Here is a 14,340-nt window from a genome sequence, read left to right on the forward strand (position 1 = left end):
CATATCTTCTTTATTCATCACCAACCAGAAATGATTTCCCACCTCTTTCTTCTTCGGGTCTAGTCTCCTTCCACGTTCCTTGATTTCTTCTCTCTCTCTCTTTTTTTTTAATTCCTCTGATTCCCAAGACTCCCTCACTTTGGGCAGTACCTCTCCTACAGGAATATTCCTTTACCATTGTACCACTCCTCAGGGATCGTCTCAGTGGCTGACTAACACAAGGGCCGTCCAGCAGGTACGGAGGCACACACTTGTAATTCTCGCATTTGGGAACTGAGGCAGGAGGACTGTGAGCTGGATCTCAACCTGGGCAACTTAGCGACTTAGCAAGACCCTTCTCAAAATTAAAAACTAAACAATGTAAAATAAAAGAGCTAAGGAGGGCCGGAGATTTAGCTCAGCAGCACAGTGCCTGCCTGGCAAGCGCAAGGTCGTGAGTTTGATTCCTGGTACCGGAAAAAACAAAACAAACTAAAAGAGCTAAGGATGTAGCTCAATGGGAAGGGTCTGGATTCAATCCCCATTACTGAAAAACAAAGTGGGGGGCACCTAGTCCCATTTCTACCCCTTTATCTGAGCTGGGAATATTTGCTTTGCTTGGCTCAGCACAAAGTGTGTGTGTGTGTGTGTGTCTGTGTGTGTGAGGGGGGTGGGTGTGTAATTTGATTTTTACTCAGACATTTGAAAAAAGAATACATTTCACATGTAACCCTGATTTCAGATTTCTCTCAAAAACTTGGAAGATTGGCAAGTGTGGTGGTGCATGCCTGTAATCGCAGCACACTGGGAGGCTGAGGCAGGAGAATTGCGAGTTTGAGCCCAGCCTGGGTAACTTAGAGACTTAGTGAGACCCATTTCAAAATAAAGCAATAACAAGGGCTGGAGGTGTAGCTCAGTGTACAGGCTTTGGGTTCAATTCCTAGTATTGTGGGAAGTGGGAGGGGAGGAAGAAGGAGAGGAAGAGGCGGAGCAGGAGAGGAAGCTGGACAACACAAGGTCCTCCTCCAGCAAATATGGCAGCACCAAGTTAATGTTGACCAATGGCTGTCCCCTTCTGGTAGGCAAGAGGGCATGTCTTTGCCAGGATGCACCAGGCTCTCTGGTTCATGTGACCTGTCTGACTGCTGGAGGCATTTGAGTTGGTAATCCCTCCTCTGGCAGTAGAACTCAACGGGCAGAAGTTTCACAACGTCAGCCTTCTTTCTTCCCTTCTGTAAATGGAAAGACCCAGTGTAGAGATTCATTTTTCCACTGATGTAAATTATACTAGCCAATTTAGATAGCAGAAGCAGTTACAAATAGTTTGGTTTTAAATACATTTTCCACCCCACTGCAAAAATGTTACATGGCACATTTAGAAATCCCCTACCCCACCCCTTGTTCAAGGTTTTCTCATCACAACTGAAATTCCCACCATATAACTATCTACTATGTGCTTTGATATTTGAAATGACTCCAGTTGATTCTGGAATTGTAACTGAATAAGCTTAATATCTAGCTTATGAGTAGCTTTCAGCAGTGTAGCTCCAAGTTTCTGTTAAGCCTCATCATCATTTTCCTCCCAGTCTGCAAATGGGTTGACCCTCGATTTCTTCCAGCAGCCTCAGCCCCATCAGGAAGGAGCTGGTCCTAACTGGGCACACAGCGACTCACACTGAGCAGCTACCTAGTATGATTTCGTCTGAAATGTGCCGAGCAAGTCCACCACCAGGACAGACCAGGGCCTGGAGCTGCGGTTCCCAAAATGCAGATTCCAAAGCAGTATCATCAGCATCAGCATTGTTGGGCAACTGGTCAGAAATGCAGAGTTTTGGATGGACATGGTGGTGTATACCTTCAATCGCAGCTATTCGGAAGGCTGAGGTTGGAGGATTACAAAATCTAAGACAGCCTGGGAAGCTTCATGAGACCCTGTCTCAAAATAAAAATAAGTAAATGAATTAAAAGGACTGGGGAGATAGTGCAGCACTCCCTGGGTTCAACCCCTAGTACCCCTCTTCCCAAACAAGAGTTTGGCCCCCCTTCTGGCCTACCACATAAATCCAAATCTTCACTTTAACAAGATCCTCAATTGACTCATAAGCACATTCAAAATAAAAATAATTTCTTCAGTTAAAAGTATGGGGAGTAAGTAAAAGAGGGTGATATGACAGCGACTGGGAGGAGCTTACTTTATGCAGAGCACCTCAGGTCTCAGTTTACACTTTTTCCCCCTAATTCTTTGCTCAGGATCCTTTTACATTTTTAAAACGTATTGTGAACATAATAAGCTTGGTTGAGGTGCATTATAGCTATCAGTATTTCCCATATTAGAAATTAAGATTTGCTGGGCATGATTAACACCTGCAATCCCAGTCATTATTCAGGAGGCTGAGGCAGGAGGATTGCCAAGAGTTGGAAGCCAGCCTGGGCTACATAGTGAGTTGAAGGCCAGCCTGACCCGCACAGAGAGACCCTGTCTCAAAAAAAATTAAAACTACCAATTTAATTTGTTCAAAAATAATAAACTCATTACATATTAACATACACTTTATGAAAATATCTCTATTTCCTAAAACAAAAATCATGCATGAGAAGCATGACATCATTTTACATTTTTGTATATCTATTTCCTTAATAGAAGAGGGCTGGATTCTTATTCCTGCCTCTGTATTCAAGGTATTGCAGCAACACATGTCATGCGGTCTTTTAAAAATTCCAAAGTACATGCTGGCAGAAGAAAAAATGAAAAAAGCAAATAGCCTCTTGGTATTGTTTGAAAATAGTTTTGGCTTCGCGGAGCCGCGGAAACAGGGTCCCGAGTCACACTTAGCATCCCGATGGGATGCAGTGATAGAGGCCCGCGAGGAGGAGCGGGTAAAGGGAGCCCTCAGGCAGGCAGTCAACTACCGGGAGGCTCACTTGCAAAATCGCTGCCCTGCGAGGGCCGTCAGTGCAAATTCCGGTCCCCACTTGGTCGGAGAGCGGCTGTGGGACTGTGCACAAACTCTTGGTCGTCTCTGAGCCCCAGGCCCTGTTTTATGGGGAAGTGATCCCTAACGTTCCCGCGCCGGCCTCACCCCACTTCCCCACACTTCTCCCAAATCTCTGGGAGAGCCCTGAGGGATGTTAGAGCAATTTTCTCATTTTCCCAGCAGAGGGCGATAGAGACCAGCCCAGACCCGACCTCTTCCGCCCCCAGAACGCGTCCAGACACCAGGTTCCCGCGGGATCCCGACGGTTTCCTTGGCACCGGCTGACACTAGGTAGCCCGGCCACCTGGGCGGTCCCCTGGGAGCCGCGGGAGCCCCGCAGGTCGTCTGCACAACCACGGCCAAGTTGGGAGGCTGAGTCGACTCCCAAGCTGGGAAGAGCAGGCGAGAGGACTTGGTTTGGGCAAAGGACACGCACACGTGCACACGCACACACGCACACACGCACATGCACACGCGCACACACCCTGAGCCTTTCCTGGGGAACCACCCAGGAGCTGCTGACTCCTCACAGGGAAGATCGGGCGGGGCGGCCGGAAGGGAGCAGGACGGGCGCTGCGCCGTCCCCGGGGACCGCCGCCTCCTGCGCCCTGCGCTTGCATCAGCGCCTCCCGGCCGAGGCCTGGCCACCGGCGACGTCAGCCGCTTTCCCAGAAGAATTCCACTTCCTGCGGCCGGCCGGCTGTGTGTGGGCGGGGGGTTTTGGTTTCGCAGGATGACACCACCTCTTTGCTGCAGCTCCGCATTCGCACAGTCTGTTGTCATGGAGACCACAGCATCCTGGCAGCCTCGGCGAGGCCAGCCGGTCCCGGGAAGTGACTCCGGCCTTGTCCCACGCAGGAAACCACTGGCTGCACTGGGCGCTGTGGCCCCGGCTTCTGGGTTCTGCCCTGTGGGCCACTTTCCGCATCGCTCCTGTACCAAGATTTTAAAGCTCTCTTACCCCAGGGTCTTAGAACCGACTCTGGGAATATCAATCTCTGGACCCAGAGAAGAGGCCCGAGGCAGCTCACTGGGGGCAGAAGTGGGTTTCTAATCCTGTGTTGGTGTTTTTCCTATCTTTTCTCCCCCCGTGGAGTGTTTCTTGTGCATCTTTTAAGATACATTGGCTTAATGCATTCTCAGTGAAGCTACGTTTGTTTTAAATCACTTTGGCCAACACTTACTGAGCCCCCACAATGTGCCAAGCCAAGGGGGAGGCTGCAACCGTCCTGGCAGCGAGCATCCGGGGAACACTTGCAAAGCGGCACAGGCACAAGCTCCCCTGGTCTTCACCATGAAGTAGCTGCTAGCCCCGTGGTACAGAGAAGAGGACACTGGCTGTGCGGTAACAGTTACAGTGAGACATCCAAGGCAGCAAATCAGATCCGAGCCGTTTAACCACCCCAGGCTCTCTTAAAACGTCAATTAGCATGGCAGACTTGGCTCCTTTTCTCTAGAATTCATGGTTTTGTTTTTTTGAGGTTTTTTTTTTAAAACTAAGGCCGTGCATTTAATCTTTATTTGTTAGTAGTTTAAGAAGATTAGAACAAAAATAAGCCTAAGTAAGAAATATATAATACTAAGCGGTTGGGGAGCTCAGTGGGACAATACTTGCCTAGCACGCATAAGACCTTGGATTTGATCCTTGGCAGTACAGAGAGGAAGGAAGGAAGGAAGGAAGGAAGGAAGGAAGGAAGGAAGGAAGGAAGGAACGAACGAACGAACGAACGGAGGGACTGTGGGAAGGGAGGGACGGAGGGAAGAGGGGAGGAGGGGAGGGAGGGGAGCGTAGGAGGAAAAAAGAAAGGAAGGAAAGAAATGTAAAGGCAGCTGACATCAACTGAATGGCCCCATATGCCAGGCTGATAATCCTCCGCAATGACTGCCACATGAAGCACTCATGTGAAGCTGATTCTGTTACTTTGGGCCTCACTCTACAAGTGAAGAAAGTGAGGACGATGCTTAGTAAGTGACAGAACAGTTTCCTGGTCCATGGTAAGCACGTGATGGATATGCGCTCTGCTTTGGAGAAGGTAGGCAGAGCATGGTACATAAACACTCCCCAGAAAACCTCATTCACGTGGGTCATTTCCATCAGGTTGGACTATAATTTAAAAAGAGGCTAGCTCTGGGTTCCTTTTTTCTCTGTGGGGAAAAGCTTAAGCCAAATGGTACAAACAGGGGAGAATGTTTTATGTAGGGCTTGGAAGAAAGCAGCTTCTTACCCAAGATCTAACTTCATCTTCACAGTGCTCAAGAGGAATAATCAGAATTGGCCATTTTAGATCCTGTTTACAGAGAACTCCCAGCATCTTTGTAGAGAAGACCCATTTGCTAAAGAAAACAAAGGGTCTTTAAGGACTCAAAGCCAAACCACCCGTAACAGTGAACAAGTGGAAAGAACACATAGATGAATGAACGAATAAAATGGAATGTGTACCTGTCATGAGATGTTAGTTTTAAAAGGAAGGAAGCCGAGGCAGGAGGATTGCTGCAAGTTCAAGACCAGCTTGGGCTGTGTAATAAGTTCAAGGCCAGCCTGAACTACACAGTGAGACACTGCCTAAAATTTTAAAAAATATTGAGACAGCCTTCAGCCTAGATGAGTCTTCAAGACACGATTCTAAGTGATAAAAATCTGTTCCAAAAGGGGATGAGTGTATGATTCCATTTACATGAAATACCTGAAATGGATACATGTATAGGTAGAAAAGGAGTGTAAAGGTTACCAGAGGCTGGGGAGGGAGGCATGGGAAGTTTTGTTCAATTTGTGTAAAATTTCTGTGTACAGACCGGTGTGGTGGCACACGCCTGTAATCCCAGCCTGTAATCGGGAGGCTGAGACAGGAGAATTGCTCCAAATTCAAGGCCAGCTTGGGCTACATAGTGAAGTCAAGTCCAGCCTGAACTACATAGCAAGGCCCTGTCCAAAAAAAAAAATCCTATTTTCAGTGGGTAGTGGTAATGGTTGCACAACACTAAACGTACTTACTGCCACTGAGCTGTGCACAAATCAATAGTGAAAATGGTAAATTCTGTGTTGCATATTTTTCACCTTGATTAAAAACATTTAAGGGGAAAGTAAATCATCTCTGCCATCCCCGTTCTCATTCGGCTCTCCTGTGAAAGGAGAGTTCCCACGCCCTTCACCCAGCACCTACTTCTTGATCTTGCCTGGGTTGCTGTCTCCACCTGAAAGAAATCATCATGCTTTTAAAAATAGCTCCCAAATTGTGTGTTTTCGTGAAACGCAGGAGGCTGGTATTCCCCTCCGGTGTTCCACATGAGCGAGATTCTGCCGCTGGGGAGGGAATTGGGAGTGAGTCACTGGTTTGGCAGGTGAGGTCATCGCGGGGTGACCGTGTTTGCGGAGCAGCCCTCCCGGCCTCTCTCAGGGGCGGCCAGGTCAGCAGCCGGCTTAGCTGGAAGTCTGGCTCTCTGGTGTGAGGTTCCGTGGGAGACTTCATGCCTCTTGGTGACTCAGCGGTCAGCACCCCCACCAGATGGGTTCTCAGGCAACCAGAGCTGACTCGGAGACGGAGACCTGGACTGCCAAGTCGTGGTCTTTAAGGAGACAGAAGACATACCTCCTTGGGCAGGGAGCGCGGAGGACTTGTTTTCTCTCTGTGGGAACGCTAAGTCTGTAAGAAATGAGGGGATGAGCCTTCTTATCTTGATTATCCGGAGGCTCACGCATGGAAGAGGACAGTAAATGTTTATTGGATAATTATGACTTTAGAGGAGTTCAACAAAAGAAGAATCCAAAGCTATGAATTCAAATGTGTATTTTCCCCTGGCAGGTTCATGTCTGTGATCTCAGCTACTCAGGAGGGTGAGGCAGGAGGATCACAAGTTCGAAACCAGCCTGGGCAAATCAGCGAGATCCTGAAATGAAAATAATAACTAATAAATAAAAAGGGCTATGAGGTAGTTCAGTGGTAGAGTACAGTGCATTCCATTCCCAGTGCTGAAAACACACACATGTGTGAGCATGAGCACACATGCACACGTGCATTCTCTTACACTTCACCAACTCTGGTTTTCTTTCTCTCTTCTTAGTTTTGTTTTTGTTTTTGTTTAGTGGGGGGACAGGGGGACATGGTCTCTCTATGTAGTTCAGACCGGCCTTAAACTCACTGTGTAGCCAGGTTGACCTGGAACTCTCAGGGATCCTCCTGCCTCAGCCTCCCGAGTACTGGGATTACAGGCATGTACCACCACACCCAGTCTAACGCTAGTGTTCTTAATGAAGCATCAGGATGGTAGCCGGACATCTTTCTGTGGAGTGGACACAGATGTTGTATAAACACTGTGACACTGGCACAGAGGACCCTGAAGTTCGTGCAGGTGAGTGGGTGACCAGTGGGTGGCAAGGAGGGTCTGCTCTTGGACGTTCCCACACTCATCCAGCAATTGTTAGCACCCTTATATTCTTTCATATATGTAAGATGAAAGTGAAAAAGAGAAAGTATTTGTTCTATTTGTTTTTCTTCTTTTTAGTCTTTGTGTTGTTGAGTCATTCTGGTGTTGTTTATGGTACATGAGCATTATTATATTAGACGAGCCTTTGATTAGTCAGTTAGGACTCTTGGTTGCAAGACAAAAACTGGATTCAAATCAGCTAAAGGGAGAAAACTCCAGCTGATGGCTGGCTTCAGGCATAGCTGTCTCCAGGTAATCAAGTAGTAATGTTAGGGATCTGTTGTTCTTTATCTCTCAACTCTCCTTTCATGGACCACAAAATGGCAAGGAATCTTCCCGGTAGCTCTAGGCTTATATTCTGCCCTCTCAATAACCTCATTAGAAAGAAATCTTCCTTCTCAACAAAAATATCAGGATTAAATCTGGCCTGACTTGAGTCAAATATTCACCCCTAGGCCTGGGATGGTGTCAAATCAATCTAAACCTCACAGACTAAGAAAGATAGATGCTGTTCTCAGAATAAAAGGGAATGGTTGCTAAGTAGACAAAAACAACCGGTGTCACTCCCTGTGTGTAAATGTATGCCTGTGGGAGAGAGGATTTGTAATTTATGTGCCTCCCTCCTGCTTTGCAACCGTCTAGTGAGTCAGCCCGGTGTGGCAGGACTTGTGCACTCTGGACTCCTGAGTCGAAACTGTCTCCTCACTAGCTCTGTGGCCCCAGGCAACTCACTTAAAAGCAGTACTGCTAATAACTTCCATGGTTAGAATGCAAGGCATACACTAGGTGTTACATATTATTCCTTTTGCTCCATAGCTCTGCAAAGTAGTTTTGCTTTTGTTTTGTTTTCTTTTACGGTGCTGGGGAGCATTAGCACACATTCTACTGCAGCCCTGCCAAGTAGTTTTCATTGTCTCGTCTTACAGGTGAGAAAGCTGAAAACCAGACAGAATGAATGATCTTCCCAAGGTCACTAAACTAGGACGGGCCTCCAACCCAGGGCACACTGACTCAGAGTTTCCTCCCTACGTCTCACCTTAGCAACTGCAAAATGGGTATAAGAATGGGAGAAGAAGGAAGTGGAGGAAGAAGAGAAGGAAAAGGAGAAATAACAGTAAAATGCACTGCAGGGGGTGTAAATCAGCGCTAGAGGACTTGCCCAGCATGCTAGAGGGGCTGAATTCAGTCCTCGGCACCACTCAGAAAAGCAAACAGCAAAACACCCACAGTGTGTCAGGAGTGCAGAAGATCAAGGTCACTTTCTCGGTCCTTTGGTCTCCTTTGCTTGCCTCCTTTTTTCTTTGCCCTTTGTGATACTTCCTAACGATGAAGGTTTCTCCTTCCCTATCCCCTCTGTCTCCCTCCCTCCTTCCTTCCCTGCCTCTTCTTCACTCCCTTTCTTTTTCTTAGTTTTCACTGTCATTAGTACATGTGTGAGCACATGAGAATCACATCCGCCACCGGGAGTTGGTGCGTGTACACACCACATCTGAAGCCTTTTTCCTCCCCTTCCCTTTCTCCCTCCTTTTTGTGTGCTTCCCTCCATTTCTTGGTCCCCTGCCCATTTGCAAAAGATCTATCCCTCTATTTCCTATTACCTACATTTTAGTTTGCTCTTTAGCTTATTTGTACTTTAGGCTTCATATATAAGAGAAACCATACAATATTTAAGCTTGTGTGTCTGATTTATTTCACTAGATATTATGGTCTCAGAGTGCACCCATTTTCCTACAAATGACTCAGATTTGTCCTTTACGGCACAGGAGTGCTCCATTGTGAATAAATACCACGTTTTCTTTATCCATCCTCTCTTGATGTATATACAGGCTGCCTCCAAGATTTAACTATGAGGAGTTGTGCTTCTATAAATGCTGTTATGCCTATATCACTGTAATATGATGTCTTTACCTTTCTTGGGAGGATACCTACAAAAGCAATAGCTGGCTCAAATGGACTCTGTTTTTAGTTTTTTGAGAACCCTTTCTGCTGATTTTCTTAGTGGTTGTACTAGTTTACATTTGTACTACATTGTACTAGTTTACATGTACTAGTTTACTTTTTCTTCCACAGCGTCTCCAACATTTCTTATTTGATTTCTTGATATTAGCCATTATCTTTGGAGTAAGATAAAATCTCAGTGTTGTTTTAATTTGCATTTCTCTAAATACCAGAAAAGTTGAACATTTTTTTCATGTTTTTATTGGCCATTTGTACTTCTTACGAGAAGTGTCTATCTCAATGGGTTTTTTTGACAGGGTTTTGATGTGTATTTCAGGCTGGCCTTAGCTCAGTATGTAGCCCAGGCTGGCCTTGAACCTGTGATCCTCCTGCCTCTGCCTCCCATCAGTGGCCCACTTTTTAATTGGGTCTTATATTTTGGGAGATCTAATTTTTTTAGACATTTATGTATTCTAGATAGCAGTCCTCTGAGTTTCCCATTGTGTGGGCTGTCTTTTTATTCTTTTGGTGTTTCCTTTGCTATACAGAAACTTTTTGATTTGCTACATCCCATTTGTTGATCCTTGATGCTATTTCTTGTGTAACTGGGGTTCTGCTCAGAATGTCCTTCCCTGTACCTCCGTCTTCAAGAGTTTCATCTATGTTATCTTGTAGCAGATTAAATGTTTCTGTTTTAATATTTAGAGCTTTGATCCATTTTGATTTTAGTTTAGCACATTGTGAGAGATATGGGTCTAGATTCAGTCTTCTGCTTGTGGATAGCCAGTTTTCCCAGCATCATTTGCTAAAGAGGCCCATTATATATTTTGGTCCCATTGTCCAAGATCAGATAGCTGAATGAGCCAGAGGTGATTTCTGCATCCTTTGTCCTGTTCCTTTGATCCACAGGTCTGTTTTTGCGTCAGTACCATGCTGCTTTTTTCACTGTAACTTTGTAATATAACTTGAATGCTGACATTGTGATGGCTCTTGCTTTACTCTTGTTACCCAGGATTGCTTTTGCTATGCTGTGTCTCTTGGGTTTCTATATGAATTTTAGGATTATTTTCCCTAGTTCTGTGAGGAAAGCTGTTGATAAGTCTATATCTATCTATCTATCTATCTATCTATCTATCTACAGTTTTGGAAATATGGTCATTTTGACAGTATTGGTTCTGCCTGTCTAGGAACAAGAGATATGGCTCCATTTGCTAATGTCCTCTTCAATCTCCTTTATTAGATTAATTCTGAAGTATTTAACTTTTCTTGATGTTCTTGTGAATGGTCCTAATTTCTTTCTTGGTGAGGTCATTAATAGTGTACAGGAAAAATATTGATTTTTGTGTGCTGATTTTTTTATTCTGTTTCCTTGCTGAATTTGTTTATTAATTCTGGGAATCTTTTGGTGGAATTTTTTGGGTCTTTTATACTCAGAATTTTGTCATCTGCAAATGTAGTTTGACTTCTTCTTTTCCTATAAGTATCCCTTTTATTTTCTTCTCTTGCCTGATTGATCTGGCTAAAGTTTTGAATATTATTTTGAATAGGATTAGTGATCATGGACAGCCTTGTCTTGTTCCTGATGTTAGAAATCTTTCTTTTTGCCCCCATTTGATATGATATCATAATTGGCTATTATCAGGTTGAGATAATGTCTTCTGTACCTATTTTATTCAGGGTTTTTGTCATGAATGGATGTTGGACTTTGTCAAAGGTTTTTCTGCCTCTATTGACGTGATCATGTGATTTCTGTCCTTCATTTTTGTGATATATTATAATTATTGATATGTATATGTTCAACCATCCTTGCATCCTTGGGATGAAGTCTTCTTGGTCATAATGTATGATCTTTTTAATGTTTTGCTGCATCTTGTTTGTTAGTATCTTGTTGAAGATCTTTGCAGCTATGTTCATTAGAGAGGTTGGCCTATGGTTCCCTTTCTTGGTTGGATCCTTGCCTGGTTTTGGAACAAGGGCTATGCTAACTTCCAGGAAAGACTTTGGGAGTACTCCTCTTTCAACTTCACTGAAGAGTTTGAGAAGCATTGGTAGTAGTGGTGAATCCATTGGAACCTGCACTTTTCTTGGTAGTTTTTTGTTGTTGTTGTTGTTGTTGTTTTGTAGTCATTGCTTCAATTTTATTGCCTGTTGTTGGATTATTCAGGGTTTTTGCATATACATTTATAATTGTTATTTCTTCCTGTTTAATTATTCTCTTAACCCATAACTAGTGACCTTCTTTGCATCTTCTGATAAGTTTTGGCTTTCAGTCCACTTTGCCTGAAAATAGAATATCTATTCCTATTTGGTTTGGGCCTCCTGATGCATGGAGTATTATTTTCCATTCTTCAATTTTTAGTCTATAAATTTTTTATTTAAATTTATATATATATATCATGCAGTTGGGTCTTGATTTCTGATCCAATCTGGCAATCTGTATCTTTTGATTGGAGAATTGAGACCATTCACCTTAAAAAGTTATTACTGAAAGCTGTTGACTTATTCCTATCACTGCATTGTTTTCCCATTGCTGATTTCTTTTTTTATTTTCTTGAATTAACTAGTCACCCTCCCTGTTATACTTATTCCATTAGATTTTTTTGTTTGTTTGTTTGTTTTGCAGTCCTGGCTTCATTGTTTCTTTCTAGAATATCCTTAAGAATTTTTGGAGAACTGGTCTGATGGTCATGAATTTCATAAAGTGCTCTTTGTTATGGAAATAGCTTATGCTATAACCTGGGTTTACAGGGAAAGGATTTAACATAGGACACATAATTTATAGGTTTTTGTTTTGTTTTGTTTTGTTTTTTGTCTTTTTGAGACAGGGTCATGCTATGCAGTTCAGGCTGGCCTTGAGCTCACTTTGTAGCCCAGCCTGGTCTCGAACTTATAACAATCCTCCTACCTCAGCCTTCTGAGTGCTGGGACTACAGGCATTCACCACCATGCCCGGCCCTATAGGATTATTTTGTAATAGTCACTCAAAGAATCAAATGCAAAAGAGTGCAGGAAATCGGTCCATACACTAGAGACCCTAAGAATATATCTGAGGGTCTTGATGACACAGCAATGTCCTGCATGAGTCCAGCTGAAGACCTAGAACCCATAGCAATGTTCTCCACAAGTCCACCTGGAGGACATGCGCACACAACAATGTCTCATGCAAGTCTGTATCAAAGACCTGCACTTGGAAGGCCCAAAGGTCAGTGGTCGAGGCTAGAAAGACTGCACCAGTGGGGTGAAGCATCTGTGCCAGCGGGCTGAATGCTCTGCACTGGAGCCAGGAGGTGAGGCTGAAGGTAAGGACCAGAGCTCCCCTGAAAAGAACCACAGCTATCCTCAGTGACAGTGAGGACCCGAGCTCCTCCAACAATGAAAACAGCTGAGTTTGTATCAGCAAATCCAGTGCAACAAGCTTCTGCAGGAGAATCAAGAGCACACCGTCTTCCTCTCCAGTTCTCCTTTTATGCTGTTGGCAACAATCCTCACATGGGCCATCCACACCCAGAACCATGCTGATTCAGTTCAGCTGGGTGTTAAAAGAGACAATTGGTTAATCCACCACACCTTATTTCTCCATCAATTTTGAAAAATAGTTTTGTAGGATATAATAGTCTGGGTTGGAAGTGTTTTTTTTTTTTTTAGAGTCTGAAATACTTCACTCTAAGCTCTTGACCTTCAAGGTTTGTGTTGAGAAGTTTGCTGTAATTCTAATGGGTTTGTCTTTATAAGTGATTTGTTGCTTTCTGTAACAGCTTTTAAGATTCTGTCCTCATGTTGGACTCTTGGGATTTTGACTATGATGTATGTGGAGAGATTCTTTTATGATCTTGGCTATTTGAGGTTCTATATGCCTCATTTACCTATATGTTAAATTCTGAACATACCTGAGAACTTTTCTGTAAACACATTTACAGAAACCTGCTATTTCTGTAAACAGGTTTTTTAATATGCCATTCATGCTGTCTTCTGATTTTTCACAAATTCCAGCTGATCTTAGATTAGTCTTCTTTGCATCATCTAGCAACTGTTGGGCCCATTTTTTTATGTTCTCTTTTTTTTTTTTCTGGTACAAGGAATCGAACTCATGACCTCGTGCTTGCCAGGCAGGCATTGTACCACTGAGCTAAATCCCCAGCCCTTAATGTTCTCTTATTTTTAAGGTGTCTTTGAATATATCTGCCTATCAATGGCCCATGGATCAGCTTTGGAGGAGATTGCAGTGGAGGCATTTTGTTGCCTTGTCTTCTCACATGTCTAGTGTGTGTGTGTGTGTGTGTGTGTGTGTGTGTGTGTGCACATGTATACATATCATTCATGCTGTCTTCTGATTTTTCACAAATTCATGCTGTCTTCTGATTTTTCACAAAAGCAATGATACACTGAGGGTTGCAGGTCAGTTATAGCGGAAAGACTTTGTTGCTAATATGGAGATCTCTTTAGTTAGTGCCTGATTTTCAGCAAAGCACTTTGGGTGTAGGTAACTATATGCCTTTGACTCCGTTCCAAGACCTAATCCCCTCCACTAATTTGGAGAGGGAAAGGTCTGGTATAGTTGGCCCATCATCTAGTTCTCCAGAAATGGACCAGTATTGCTGATGAAACAAAAATAAACCAGATATTGGCATTCTGTAAAAACAACATATTGGTAACAACTATGCCAGCCCGAGGACACCAACAATAATAGAGTCAAAGACAAAACTAGATATTGATGAACCAATAACAACAACCACAGTACCACCCTTAACAATAGAAATCTATAATTATCAAATGGACATCAACATAACCAAATACCGATAAGTAAATGTCTGCTAAATGTAACAAATACCACATTCACCATAGAAAATAATTCAACAGTAACACTATAGCTAACTAGATACAGCAGTACCTCAGCTTAGGAACTCAATTCTCGCCAAGATTCTCATCCCAAACTGAGCTCAAGTCCATTTCCTCATAAGGTCAATATTGAACCCAACCACTGAATTTGGTTTGATTCTCATCCAACTCAGTTTGGGACCAGAATCAA

The 14,340-nt window shown here is 43.8% G+C and overlaps 1 protein-coding gene across 1 annotated transcript; it reads left to right on the forward strand.

Annotated features, from left to right (window-relative positions):
• The first annotated feature begins 3,420 nt into the window (after window positions 1-3,420).
• On the forward strand, window positions 3,421-5,312 carry LOC102003032. The gene is made up of 2 exons (XM_005383920.1): window positions 3,421-3,996; window positions 5,205-5,312. The coding sequence occupies exons 1-2, from the start codon at window positions 3,421-3,423 to the stop codon at window positions 5,310-5,312; spliced, it is 684 nt and encodes a 227-aa protein (XP_005383977.1).
• The last annotated feature ends 9,028 nt before the right edge of the window (window positions 5,313-14,340 follow it).

Source organism: Chinchilla lanigera, unplaced genomic scaffold (assembly GCF_000276665.1).
Source record: "Chinchilla lanigera isolate Chin_1 unplaced genomic scaffold, ChiLan1.0 scaffold00020, whole genome shotgun sequence".
Classification (NCBI taxonomy): Eukaryota; Metazoa; Chordata; class Mammalia; order Rodentia; family Chinchillidae; genus Chinchilla; species Chinchilla lanigera.

What these genes read in the sequence shown, in the direction of transcription:
- LOC102003032 (XM_005383920.1), top strand. Translation starts at nt 3,421, where the DNA reads ATGCACACGCGCACACACCCTGAGCCTTTCCTGGGGAACCACCCAGGA. An exon ending in GCAGCTCACTGGGGGCAGAA is followed by an intron (nt 3,997 to 5,204) that starts GTGGGTTTCTAA and finishes TCATCTTCACAG; the next exon opens with TGCTCAAGAGGAATAATCAG.